At 39.0% G+C, this 14813-nt stretch overlaps 1 protein-coding gene across 1 annotated transcript in view; it reads right to left on the reverse strand.

Moving 5' to 3' along the window:
• The window catches only part of LOC104491552 (thioredoxin reductase 1, cytoplasmic-like), a 13063-nt gene extending 3368 nt beyond the window's left edge, over positions 1 to 9695 (reverse strand). The window contains exons 1-12 of the mRNA XM_010133999.1: positions 9641 to 9695; positions 8561 to 8670; positions 8256 to 8369; positions 6215 to 6287; positions 5253 to 5372; positions 4615 to 4757; positions 2834 to 2949; positions 2504 to 2729; positions 2180 to 2272; positions 1610 to 1686; positions 564 to 720; positions 287 to 394 (exon numbers count right to left, since the gene is read on the reverse strand). Of these exons, the coding sequence (XP_010132301.1) occupies positions 287 to 394; positions 564 to 720; positions 1610 to 1686; positions 2180 to 2272; positions 2504 to 2729; positions 2834 to 2949; positions 4615 to 4757; positions 5253 to 5372; positions 6215 to 6260 (1086 nt within the window). The 5' untranslated portion in view covers positions 6261 to 6287; positions 8256 to 8369; positions 8561 to 8670; positions 9641 to 9695. The remainder of the gene's footprint in view (positions 1 to 286; positions 395 to 563; positions 721 to 1609; positions 1687 to 2179; positions 2273 to 2503; positions 2730 to 2833; positions 2950 to 4614; positions 4758 to 5252; positions 5373 to 6214; positions 6288 to 8255; positions 8370 to 8560; positions 8671 to 9640) is intronic.
• Between the last annotated feature and the right edge of the window lie 5118 nt (positions 9696 to 14813).

Below are 14813 nucleotides of genomic sequence, written 5' to 3' on the forward strand. Positions count from 1 at the left end.
CCTAGTGTTTTGCAACTTGAGTTTGGCGTCCTGAAGTCAAATGCTTCTCGGCAGCAAGCAAATAGCTACATACAACTCTAGTGGCACCAATACCAGTCTTGGATTTCTGCGAGCCCAATATCTTGTTAGGTCTTTGATCGCGGAAGCGTTGTCGTCTGGCTATCTAGCTCCTTAACCTCCTCCTTATGTTTTAACATGAGCACAAAGCAGCAAGGCCAAAAAAAAAAAAAACAAAAACCACACAAACCCATTCTCAAGCTACAAGTTAAATCTTGAGTGCTCTCACCTCCAAGTTCTGCTTTCCATATTCTTCTACAGCTCTTTCTTCAGCTAACCCACAGCTGCCATACTCTAAAGGAGTAAACACTGTCGTTGGTACATTGACATAGTCACACTAAAAATAAAAAACAAATTTGTATTCAGACTATGCGAGTTCTGTACAGTACGTAACAGGACAAGACACTTGCAGTGCCCACACTCGAGTAGAAAAATCAACTTGTGTTACTGTAATTCTCAGGCAAAAAGCACAGAAATAAGTTGAAGCTGTATTCTTATAGCTTTACCTTTGTGGAACTACCACCATAAAGCCTGCGGGCTAGTAGCTTGCCTGCTTGAATAGCAACTGGAGTAAGTTCAAGCTTTCCATCCAATATGTCTCCAATAGCGTAAACATAAGGCACATTGGTTTGTTCTTCATCATTTACTGGTACTTTCCCATTCCTTTAAAGCAAACAGAAGAGAACAGAGTTCAGTATCATAACCTTCCTCAGGGCTCAGCGAAGAAAAAAGAGGGGCGAAGTTCTGCTACAAAGATGTTACTCTAATTAATAAGTACATTTTATTAAATATGCTTATGCCTTTCTTCAACAGCAAACTCTTCAGAGCAGCAATTACCTCCGACTGACACATGGCTCAGGTCAGTTTTCAGCAGGCCACTTTTGACCTGAGCAACAGTGCATGTCTGATGACAATGAAGTTACTCAGACATCTTCAGACTCATGATCTTTAACCTGATTACTGCACAGCTTGCGATGTACATTTTCCCCTACGAGGAAGAGCTGCAGTATCACTCGCATCTTTAAGTAAGTTGGCTTAGTAAGTTGTTGGCTGCTGCAAAATTTAACGTGCAACATTCAACACGCAACATTAATTTTTCCTTCTCTTCAACAACATAATCCTGCCTCTTCTTTTGCACTGTTTTTGTAGTGATGCCAGTGAGCAGTTTCCTGACTCTTAGAATCCCCAGATTAACCTGCCAGGAGCTGAATAAAACATTTAATTTAACAGAATATTAAACTGTAGTTTCTAAGTAAACTAAGCAAATATGTTAAATCTACTCCTCAAGCATGGTGGCCAACAAGCAGGTATTAACTCAGAATAGTTCTTTTATGAAATACGTATTAAAGAAATGGATTTGAGTACAGTTGTCCATTAACTCCAGGAAAGACAAAGGTTTTAAAGGTTGACATAACAACCAGGTATAAGAGAGAGAGCTAATTTAAAAAAAAAAAAACAACAACAACAAAAAAAACACATCTGTATCATTAGGGTATTTTTAAAGGGGCAAAACCCAGAATCATCACATTTAGGGGAGTTGAGCAGTACTCACTTCTCATTGATTTTGACACCAATTGTCTCCAGACCAATATTTCTGGTACATGCATCACGACCAATGGCTATCAAAACCTAAAAACCCCAAAATTAAATGAAATAATTTTATGCAAGAAAAGCATAATCAACATGACACTTCCTTTGGACTTTTTCTAAAAAAAAACCCAAAAAACAAAAAACCAACCCCACTAAACCAAAACCCTGAAGCATATTGATTGAAGTGACTTTTCCAAAAGTTTTTTTGAAGAGCTGCCAACAGTTTAGGCTCTTCCACATGCAACTTGTTCCAGAGTGGCAACAAGCAGCAAAACACTAATATCAGAACACAAACCAGATCAACACTGTTCACATTAACCAAATCCCAGGCATGTAAAGCTTCACCCATGCTGCTAACAGGACTCAACTGAAGATGACCATTGAACTTTCATGTATTTTTTTTGGCCAGTAATTCATGTGAACAATTTTCCATGCAAATTTCCCTTACTTTTTCCCTGAGCATTTTCTAAAGTATTTTAATACATTTTCACGTGCTGCCATCTTCAGTTATTTAAAATCTAGAAATGCTTACAGTGTTATATTCCTCTTCAAAGAGTTCTGGTCCCTCAGTAGACTTTGCTATCACTTTCAGTCTTCCAGGCATGCCTTCCTCCAGCTGTTCAACCTGGATAAATATTTGTAAGCTTAGAATGACCTTAAGCAGCAGAGCTCACTTACGTTGTCACTTCAAACCATGACCTACTACACTATCATTCAGTAGTAAAAAAAAAAGCTTCATCTCATAAAACATTTATTCCTGTACAGAGCCAAAGCCTTCCCAGACAGCACACGCATTCTAAGTGCGCTGTTTAAAATAATTTTGCATGGAGAGAAGAAACCTAAAGAAAGCACTTGCCTGAATCGGTACAAACTTCCTCACGAACTTTATGCCGTGTGTTTCCATGTGAGCTCCTATTTTTTCTGCCATGTCTTGGTCAAAGCCCCGAAGGAGTATGGATCGCACCATCACTGTGACATCTAGTCCTAGACCAGCAAGAAATCCTCCACACTCTAGAGCCACATAGGAAGCACCCACAACTAGAGTTTTGCCAGGGCAGTAAGGCAGGGAGAAGAGGTCATCACTAAAAAGAAAAGAGGTGCAAGTTACAAGGCTCTTTCAACACAAGCTTGCTTGTCTCTGCAAACACTAGAGCAGAGTTCGGTTTATTATGCCTTTCCACCTCACCTTGTAATACAATATTCTTTATCTCCAGGGATACCCAGATACCTGGGCCTTTCTCCTGTTGCCAGGACAAAAGTCTCTGCTGTGTGATAGGTTACTTGTCCTTTTCTATTAGTTGCCTGTTGATATAGACACAGTTAAGAAAGTCTTTATCACAGGTTTGAAGATGAAAAAAATAATGTAAGTCTCCCCTTCAATATTGTGGATACATTTAAGAATCAAGAAGAAGCAGTTTCAAACAAGAACTAATGCATTTAGCGAAGCCATGCAGGCCACTGAAGAACAACAGGTTTAGATCACAAACTATCAGGCTCTTCTTGCTTTAGTAACAATCCTGCCCATTTCAGCTACTCATTTAGATTGAACTGGTCATAACAAATTCACTTTCAAGTTATAAAAGCCACAACAAATTAAGACCCCCTGTCCCCTTCCAGTAGAAGGCCAAGACAATGGTAGTGACAGACAGAATAACATCAGTTAGTTAGTTCTTAGGCTAATGGAGAAATTTTTTAAAAGTCTAGTTACATGATTTCAGAGGGCCTAAGACCTAACCTTAAATGAATTCAAGCTAGTTTGATTCTAGAGGCCCTTGGTCTTGGGAAATTTCATCTTGCCAATGTGTCTCTCAAAATTTGACCTTCATTCTTACTCATTAGTTATCTTCCAACACAAATGAAGGAAAACTTCCCCCCCCATCGAGTCGTCAGTTAAAATTCAGGTTGGAAAGGATCCTTCCAGTAGAAGGCCAAGACAATGGTAGTGACAGACAGAATAACATCAGTTAGTTAGTTCTTAGGCTAATGGAGAAATTTTTTAAAAGTCTAGTTACATGATTTCAGAGGGCCTAAGACCTAACCTTAAATGAATTCAAGCTAGTTTGATTCTAGAGGCCCTTGGTCTTGGGAAATTTCATCTTGCCAATGTGTCTCTCAAAATTTGACCTTCATTCTTACTCATTAGTTATTTTCCAACACAAATGAAGGAAAACTTCGCCCTGCATCAAGTCGTCAGTTAAAATTCAGGTTGGAAAGGATCTCAGAAGGTCATCTAGTCCAGCCTCCCGCTGAAAGTCTCTCTGTTCTACTTCAGTTATAGGCTAAGGACACTTAAGTTAGATGACTTGCATATGCAGGCACTAGAGCAGTGGGTAGATGAGGTAACTTGAGCATACTATCTTTTCAGTGCTGGTCTCTTGGTTTAAAACACATGTAGTTCAGCCTTCACAAACTCATACGGAAAACAGACAACTACACCCACTGAACCAAACAGCCATCTTCAATATGTACCACTTCTCAGTTAACCCTGATACAATATGATCGCTTACGGCAAGTTTGCCAGCACATGTTTTGTCTTGCAAAACTGACAGTTTATCTTATGCTTTAATTCTTATACTGCATAAGGTTCTAGCAGCACTGTTACACGAGTGCTTAAACTGAATTTAATTTCAATAGACTTTGCTCTTTAGTACGAAGATTTTCTTTCTGTTCCTCCCCTTGCCCACTCAGGCTGCTGACCTCAGTCTCAGCAATTGAGACAACCTTCTCAATCTATTCAAGAAGATGTCAATTTACAGATATCCACATCACTCTTACATAACAGTTACTAGGTATGCGAACACTGTGGTATGTATTAAAGTACAATAATCACTTCATGAATGAGTTTTTAACTTCAGTCGACTTAAGTTAGTAGTATCAAGATCAAGCCTTGTCCTTGTCAGATTTTAAAAGGCAGTTTTAGAATATGAGTTTTCACTCCCAACAAAATGTTTTGAACACAGCACATACCTTAATTTTGTGTGGTTCAATGAATTCTCCGTAAGAATTGAGGTATGTCACAGACTTCTCTCTTAAAGACACTCGATAGCCCCAGTTTAAAGAACCAATGTAGTTTTGAATTGCTTCCACCATGATCTCCCAGTTGTGTTTAACTGAAATATGACATAAATTTCATATTTAAAGAAACTAAAGTACAATGAACCTTTAAACAAAAACTTAAGCCTTATTCATTGTACATCATGCTAAGAAAACATCATTTTCACCAGTAATGATGAAAATAATGATCAGTAATATTAAAGTCTTGTCTACTAGGCTAATATTTACCTGACTTGTTACTAACCCAAATAAGCCCATTCTAGAAGTTATTTCATTTAATTCAGATAATATACAGAACAAAACACAATTAGCTTGCAACCCTAAAGATTGCTATAACTCAAGAAGGAGGACACCTTCTTAGGATTCACCTAAGAAAACTACTGAATTCTAGTTTTCCAAGCCCGAAGTACAAGAACAATCTTAAGTTTAGAGTCTCATTTGTACACTTTTGTCTGTCCTCCGTGTTCTTACTAACCTCCAAAGTACAAGAACAATCTTAAGTTTAGAGTTACATTTGTATACTTTTGTCTGTCCTCCGTGTTCTTACTAACCTTGTTCTTCATACTGCCACCCGTACTTCCTTGAATCTTGGAGTGCCTGACCCAGAAGTGCTGCTTGATGCATTAGCTTCTTAGGAATGCAACCTACATTTACACATGTGCCACCAAGTCCTAAGATGGAAAGAACTGTGTTACTACCTGTGTGAATAGGACACTTACGCTTTTCCTATCCTATGTGTACAATCACCCATCTATCAGTTGACGGCATTTGCTATAGCCACCCAAATAATACGAAATTTCTGTTGTATGAGACATTTTAAAACACAACGAACTAAGCTTACAAGTTTGTATTCAGTTTGAGAGGTTACTTGACTCACTGAACCAAGAAAGGTACAGTGTGTTCTCTGCAACACAGACCCAGGGTACTTCCTCCAGAGTGCTTCAGGTTTTAGTCAGGTTGGCAATTAAGAAGGCAAAAAGCCCAGGGTTCCTAGAGTTTAGTATCACCTATTATGTGGAATTTGAAACACCTATTTGTTTGAAATCATGGCTATGAAAGCACATTCACACCTCAAATCAACCAAACTTGACCAATGAAGTCCCTTACTCATTCTCACCTGCCAATAGCATTAATAAGGTCAGACAGCAGCTGTCTGTAATTGCGGGAAGGTGAGGCATGCATAGCCATAGTCACCCTGTTCTAAAGGTAGCCTAGGTCAGTTGTCCATAAAATAGAACTAGATGAACTAAATGGAAATAAAAACCCACAAACATATACACACACACTACCCAGACATGATTTGACAAAGAACTGAGAGTTAGCAATGCACAAAACAGAAATAACTGTCCAGAAAAGCAGGCATGAGGCAGGAAAACAACTTCTTTGTTATCCGTATTACAGAACTACAGGAATTCAGCCACAATTTCTAAGAATATGAATCCATAATATCTAACCACTCAGTATCTATCACTGGCACTCAAACATCATAAAGTACATGTGAACAGAATCTTACCCCATGAGGTTCCAAGAGGCGTTGGAACAACATAATCTAATACCATTACTTTCTTCCCCAAGGTAGCAGCTTCCTATTAGAGAGACAAGACAGCATTACTGAACTTTGCCTGACCGAGAAAGCCTATCCACTCGTTTGCCGTCACAGTATACTTTGGACTAACAGAAGGCTCCTTTGCTCAATAGTCTCATTATCATATGTGGCTCTTCCACCTCCTTCTCTAGACAAAAATTTAAATCCTTCAAAAACTACCACTTTCTTCCAAACTTTGATGGGATGCTTATGTTCAATCCTGCATCCAAATCTTCCTACACTGTCAAAAACAATGATCTGAAGAGGATACGAGATGGGCTTATCAGCCTAGGATCCTCTTCTGCCTCAGCCATTTAAGTATTTCTGCTGTTAGTTCTTTTTCTCTCAGGAGGGCAGGACTGACTTGACATGTTCATGAATGAAAAAAACAAAAGTGACATTAATAAACTGGAGACAGTTCAACAGAAGACCACCAAGATGCTCGGGGGCTGGAACACACACCCTACGAGAAGACTGAGGGAACTTGAGACATCCAGCTTGAAGAGAAGGTGCATTTGGAGGGGACCTAACAGCAACTTTCCAATAACCTATGAGGAGGTCATTAAAATGGCTACACCAGGTTCTTTACAGTGGCAAGCAGTATAGGGACAAAAGACAACAGCTGCAAGTTGAAATAAGGCAGTTTCAGACCAGCTATACGGAACTTACACTCCGTGAGGACACTCGAGCAGTGAAACATATTTTCCAGAAAGGCTGTGCCATTTCCACCGCTGGCTATTTTCAAGACTCAAATATATGAAGCCCTACATCATCTTGTTTGACCTCACAGCTGACCCTGCCTGGAGCAGGAGCTTAGACTAGACATTCTCCTCATGTCCACTCCAACCTGAATAATCCTATGACACTCTATCCAAGGAATTACCAGGCACTTGATTGAATCAACCCATTGTTTGATCTTTCAAAGGCTTGGGTCAAATATTTAGGTTCCTCAAATCTAAGAATTCCTGCACAGTTCCTGCAATACTGGTTCAAACAAGGTTTAGTCAACCGTCTTGTATTCTGCGAGTACCTGACCTCTCTCACTCTGAATAGCTTGGTAATTATCAGCAGGTTTATAACTGATGTCCCAGAAGGCCTTCTGACATTGATGTCCTGTGAGGAGAGCTGGAGCATTCTGAAAATGCCCAGCTGAGAAGTCAACTGTCACTTTGGTTTACATTTCTATATTTATGTAGTGAAAGCTGCACACTTAACACTGTATGGTTGTACAGCAATTATTAAGGCTGTCAAGAATAACATCACCATGCCCAAGCCATAAACTGGTGGTTAGGATACCTGGCTAAGAGGTGGTAAGCGTGTATTCAAATCTCTCAGGTAGAAATCTGAATCCACACCTTCGGTCCTGAGGCACTCTGAACAACAGCAGATTGTGTAAGAGGCACACGGGCTCTTGTTACTACTTCTGAAAAAGCAGCTGGAAAGAGAACTAAAGAACCAGCCCCTTCAGAGAAAAACTGAGAGCACTTCTTTTTAGATAACTGGTGATCCTGAGTCCTAAACAGTCAAAAGTACTTCAAGAGTAGCCTTTAAATTCTCCAGATTACTGTTTTGAAGCATTAAACTGTTTGTTTACTACACATGAAGAGGCTATACTAAAAAACCACCTGGTTTCACCCTCAGCCACGAACCTATAACCTATTATTAGGATCAAGAACTGATATAGAAGATATATAAGATATATATATCTTATATAAGATACATATATAAGTTATATAAGATATATAACTGATATATAAGAACTGAATAGATATTGGCTGTAAACTGGTCCACACAGACCACAATCTCCTGAGTGAGCACAGTACTAGACCACAACTGATTCATTAATTAACAAGATGAACAGTAATCATCAAAATATAGACTGTTTCAAACTATCATGATCAATAGAGAGACTAACTTTTGAAGAAGTTTCATATACGATCTGTTCTTGAACGCAATTTTCATGCCATACCTTGGAACACGCAAGTCCACCTGAGCCACCACCAATAATAATGAGGTCATAATCATAGGGTTCTGCAACTTTGCAATCCCCGAGAAGTTTCTGTAGTGATCCATCATGATAAGCCTGGGAGAAAAAAAAAAAACAAACCAAAATCAAATTACCACACACATTTCTGAGCAAACAAAAACTGAATGACATTGCCTTTCTGACCAAGGTCACCCAGTCTAACACATCACACAAAATTTATTAGAATCAGACAGAAAATTCGCTCACTAGTCTTGTCTACTTCCATCTGATTTTTAAAGAAAAGTTACCTGGTAAGTTGAATCACAGCCGCCTACATGAGTTCCATTCACAAATACATTAGGCACTGTCCTCTGATTAGTTAGCTCTACTAACACTTGCTGAATACTGGGTCCATCATCTGAGAGTAAAAGAAACAGATACATTATACAATTTTCAAGAAGGGAGCTTTTAAAACAACCTGAAGTATTAAAGGTTTCAACTGCAATATACTATAGACATGCCAAGAAAGTAATTACAGCATCGCATTTGTAGACTCCCTGATCATAAGCAAGTCTTTGGAAACTACTTCTCCAAAGAGCATGCTTAAATACTGAGGATAAATGGGTGCTTCCAAATAGAATTCTACAGAATTAAGTTGAAGTAATAGAGTTTAGTCCCTGCAGTCTTGATTCTTATCGGTCCCAGACAGTGTCACACTTGACACTACACAAATTCTTTTCCAGATATCACAAATCATAAAAACAGCTTTTCATTCATGAGAATTACCTAGTTTCTATGCAAGTGCACATAGAACATACTAAGAGTTATGTTAAAAACTACTTGTTCTTAAAATTACGTTAAAAGCTAGATGCATTGTGTACATATATGCATGAGGCACTACACATGTGCTAAAACTAAAGCAGCTTGGACTTTAAAAAAACCAAATAACCTCAAACTAGCAACAGCCAAGGTACTGGAATTTACCCTTCCTTCCAATGATTCAGCAACTTTCGCTAGGAAGGTCACCCACATACCACGTCAAACATTAACAACAACTCATCTAAGGCCACAGAAGCATCTGAGGTAGGAGAAAAACACCACTGGTTTTCCCCAAAAAACAGAGCTCATCAGAGAGAAATCAGATCTCACATGCTCTATCAATTGAGAAATTGTACAGTAAGAGTCAAACCCTTCAGTTATATTAGAAACACATCCTGTGTTAAAATCCTCATTGAAGCCCAACTGCTTTTCTCTCTGCATATATTAAAATTTATTTAAATTGTTTTATATATGCTCCAGTTAGTTTAAGGCAGCTTAAGGAGTTATGCATTCACCCATTTTTAGTTATATTAAGCAGCATGCAATAAGATTTTCTTTCTTCTACTTACCAGTTATATCAAGTTCCAAAGCATAGTACTCCACTTGTAGAGAGCGGAAGAGTTCTTTCACCTACAACAGAAACAGGCACAATGCCAGTGCAAAGGTTTCACAAGATCTGATACACAGCTCGGGGTAAAACTAGATAGTTGGTCTTACGCAGGTAACTTCTAAGTCTCAGCTGTTACACTTCGAGGGTCCAGCTCTACGCGGCTTTGGTAAAGTTTGGCTCTATTTCTATGTTTTGCATGTTCCTCACTTAAAGACAGGCTATTTAACAGCACTCACATTAAGTATCCTGCATCAGAGCAACCTTCTAGTACAAGCTTTGCTACCTTAAAAAAAGGTTTCTATATACAATTTCCTTAGCTGCCGACTTCGCCATCCCTCACAGATACCAAAAGCCATAACTGCCATATCAAAAAACATCAAGACATAAAAGTAGAAGCCAGAATCCTTGAAAGTATTAAGAAAGGAAAAAAAGGAGTAGAGAATAGAGTGCAAAACAAAACACTGTTGAGTAAATGCAAAAAAGTGCTTTACACCCCCCAAGTGTACCCAGCTCACACCTGCCACCCTGCATGCCCTCCTGGCTGCAGTAGTTCAGACAAGATTTAGAACAATGACTGTAAGGAGTAAATGAGTTGGGTTTAACATAGGAAAGATGGGGAAAGAAATGGCTGTATTTAAGTAAAGAAGTGACTCCCTCAAGGAAGAAGAAAAGCAGTAGTGGATGGACTAAGAACTAATGGTCTTGAACTGCATCAAGAGATTGAGGTTAGACTTCAGGAAAAGTTTTTCCCAATAGCAAGACCCTGGAAGGTCTTGCCTAGGTAGATGACAATCTTGATCAGTGAGTGGCTTCAAAGTACATGTCAAAAGTGTTTCAACTGCGGCTTCTACCCTGAGGCAGGGGATGAGGCTAGATGATCTCTTGATTTTTTTTTCTCCAGCTCTGATTTTTGGTTTGTTGTTTAACAATATCTGCCTCAGCCTCCAGGATCAGGCAGGAGTGGTTCTAACTTGTTTGCCATTGTTTTACTATATCAGTCATATCTTGCTTGTGAAATATGGAGGGAGTTAATATCAGAATGTAAGTTACTTTTTTTAAACCTTTTAAATTGCTATTCTGCTCCATTAAGCAGAAGAAGCATTCTGAAGATGCTTGGTCTTTAAAAAGCTGCTTTTCTCCCATACTGCCATGAATAAACTCAGATACAGTATCACTATAACATGTTGTAGAAAAATGTGTAATGCATCCAGAAGTTAGCAAAAAAAAAATTATATACAAACTTTAAAAAACCCAAATCACGCATCCTAAACATCAGCTAAGCTGGGATTTACCTCCCACCCCCCTACTCCAACAGAGTCCTGGGTGTTTTTCTAACATCGGTTCTGGATGGATAGAGTGTACCATTAGCAGAGTCAAATCACAAAGCCTTTTAGAACGGCTATTTTTTAAGGTAACATTATTTGTTAAACTGGCAGTATTGAAATTGTAAACTGTCCTTCCAGATGGACAACACCATACCTCATGGCATGGGATGTAATATTACACACAGCAGTATTTACTGCTTTAAAATATAAGGCTTACCTGTGCAAATAGACATTGTAAGGTAATGCATAAAAAAAAAATACCTGCTTTTATCGTAACTATCTGGATGTGAAAACAGCTCTATGGCAAGAAGCACTAAATGTCTGTGTGATGGATCCACTTGCCAGCATGGAGCCTGAACAATGAAGCACACTAAATTGCTGCCAATTCAGAAATCTTTTACAACCAGCTTTCTGATGAAACTCAAATTTATTGACAGCACTTCACTAAGAGTAAGTTGAGTCACATCTAATAAGCTTGAAGATGTCAAACACATGCTGAATAAAATGTTTTTAACGTTGCTGTGATCCAGGCTATTACCGTGCCAAAGGCAGAGTGCTTCAGTGCTTTCTACCAGAAATTCAGCATTACACAGACAAAGTTTTTTTGTATTCTGTGCCAACTACACGGTAGTTTTCTTACCATATCACATTACTTCTACAATTATAGAAAAAAGTTGTAAGGGACCTTTGAGGTCATCTGATCCAACTCGCTGCCTAAAGCAGGGCCAAATGTGACGGTTGGTCAAGATACACTCCAGTTCCGAATATCTACAAAGATATACCATAACCTCTCTGGGCTGTTCCAGAGTTTGCTCATCCTCACAGTAAACGATTTCGATTTTATCTCATTGGAGTATCTGCCTTTGCAACTTGTATCTACTGGCCCTTGTCCTTTCACTCCGCAACTCTCAAGAAGAGTCTGGTTGACGTCCCACTTCACAGCTGAAGACAGCAACTAAAATCCCTCCTCAGCCTTCTCAAGGTTGAGCAAACTCAGCTCCTCCTTCACACATTGTGTGCTCCAGTCTTCTAACCATCTAGTTGGCCCTAAAAACTTGTGTCCTAAACTCACCATTACCTTCAGGCTTGCTTTCTGGAATGACTAGGGCTACAGACTGGAAGTGAGACAGCAGTGGAACTGTTCCAGACCTCCTGCCTGCAACTGCTGTTACAACACCCCAGCTGAACACCATGAAACACCTAAAAATCAAAGCTTAAAGGGACCACTGTTGTGAAGTGGTAAGGTCAGAATTTGAAAGGCAGTCACAAAACTAACTACTTGGCTGCTGGTTTATTCTGCAGCAAAGCAGCAGAGAAACAGGCAAGTTTTATTAGTGGTTTTCTTCTTTAAAAAAAAAAAAAAAAACCTGCTAAGACATTGAAACAGCAGCTGGCAGCAGGAAGGACAGGACAGAGAACAGTAGCAGAACAAGACAGGATAATACTCAGGAAAGGATAGATTTAAGAAACCACTATTCTCTACTGAAGATATGAAGTAGAGAAAAAAAAAAAAAATCAAATTCCAGCATCCTAACTGCACTTTATACTTAGGAATAGATTATGCTTGGGTTGTGCTAACAAAACAGAAAATAACAAGCACCTGATCAGTTAGAAATCTTCTATACCAGCAAGAGATAGATTATTTAAAAAAAATGATGAGAAGAAGTAGAAAGATAACATACACTAATCATGAGTATTATCTAGAGAAGGTGAACAGGAAATTATTTCTAAGAAATACTCACTGGAGCAAACAGCAACTTACCAGAAAACAGTTTTGAAATTAAAAGAAAGTAAACCTCCATATAATAGACAAACCAGATAATTTAAAGCCACCTGACATTAAAAAAGCCAAAATTAAAAGGAGATCAAAAGTGCTGTTAGACCAACTAATGAAAGACAGATCGCCAAAACCTTTTAACTCAAAAAAACCTAACAGAAACTCAGGTCAAGAAATTCCTGAGCCAAGGGGTGCTGGAAACTTCAGCAGCGTCCTGGGAAATTTCCTTCCTTACACTCCAGTCCTAAAATGTAATTTCTCTAACAATGTCTGGGATGGGACACTATGTCACACAGTCACTGATACAACCATTTACCTCCCTTCTGACCAATGCCATGGCCTCATTTACTAAACCCTTCCAGTTCTCACAAAAAGAGACCAGAAAACTTTCCAGATACTATCAAACAGTAGATAATTTCTCTGAAACTGAGAAGCTGGTTTAACACTTTAGAAAACTCTTCCTGGAGGTGCTTTCTGTCACTAGGGTGAGGTTTGAAATAAACTTCACACAGAGTAAAGTAACAAAGGTATGTCCTAGGTCTGCTTTCACAGATCAGCAACATCCAGAACAGCTACAGCTGAATTGACCAGAAACCCCTGTGGATACAGAACGTAATCAGTAAGAGCATAACACATAACCAGCAACTTCTGTGCAACCACAGCTGTCATTCTTAAAATATCAACATATCACGATGTTCAGACTTGGCACTTTTTCATGCTAAAAACCTATTGGTTTCTTTATGCATTTCTTTCTTAGTATCAAGTCTTTCCAGAGTGGTAAGAAATTAAAGAACAGTCACGTGAAGTTATGACACGGAAGTCTTCCAACATCTCCCCCCCCCACCACTGCGTTGCTAAAGCAATTGAGCAATAAATTGCATTTGCTGAAAAAGAAATGCACAATTGCCTAGTCATGCTACTAGCTAAACTGAACAGGCTCAACTATGTAATTCACTTAGAGAAGTTATTTGCAATGCTTTTCTGAAAGAAAGCACAACCTCAATTTTCTTCCAGCATGGCTACCTCCATTTGAAATGACGAATTCTTCCCACCCCTCAAAGGAGGTCCTTTTAGAACATGAGTGCTCTCTGCTCTAATGCTAAACATCATCAGTTTTTCAATTAATTCTACCAAAAGCACATTGCTAACAACCATCTGCAGTAAAAGTCAGACACAGTGCACACTATTCATATTTGTCTGCTTCTCAGAACTCAAGACTCCGCGATTACAGGCTAAGTACCTAAGCTGTAACTATGCTTTCAAATTATATCCACTTCACGAATTCCACAGACTAGAACAGCCACCAAGAACGTGCTTTACCCATTGTTCTGCCATTCCTTTCACTATTTTCCAAGTCTTCAGTGGGAGGTGTTCTTAATACTCATACTGATGCGCATATTTCTATCACTTGATGCCTCCTGTGGCTTCCTTCTCTCATAATAAGCTTTCTTCCAATTCTCCTTCTTCAATACATAACTCTTTTACATGTTTTCTTCACTGCATTAACTTTCTCTTATGTTACAAACAGCAAAGTAAGCCAAGGAAATCTGCCTACCAGAGCAGCTGCCTCTTTCTCCCACCCACCCAAGTTTATCATCTGCTCGTTCACAAAGATTCACATAGGGTCTTTCAACTCTCCCTCTTAGAAAGGGCCATGAGGAAAGGCCCTCCTACTCACAATACTCATTCCTCCCCTTTCCAAACTGATGAAGATGATACTCCTCATACCTGATTGTTTCCCTGAAGCAAGTAATCCTGCCTAATAGAAGAGCTCTGAACCAATACAGGAAAGAACAATACAATGATCTGGAATTTAATTACTTAATCAAGTCTGTTTTTCACTTAAGCTCCTTGTGTTAGTTTAGCCCCACTGCAATACCAGAAACAGATGAAGGAAAAGGTTGCAAGGTTTAAAAAGTTACTCTGACGTTGTATGAACTCAAGAACACCAGACTTAGTGCCTTGCGTATCAATGCTTGAGCAGCTGTGATCTCTAAAAGAACACAGAGCAATACAGACAGACATGACTA

Source organism: Buceros rhinoceros, unplaced genomic scaffold (genome assembly GCF_000710305.1).
Source record: "Buceros rhinoceros silvestris isolate BGI_N320 unplaced genomic scaffold, ASM71030v1 scaffold2184, whole genome shotgun sequence".
In the NCBI taxonomy this organism is placed as follows: domain Eukaryota; kingdom Metazoa; phylum Chordata; class Aves; order Bucerotiformes; family Bucerotidae; genus Buceros; species Buceros rhinoceros.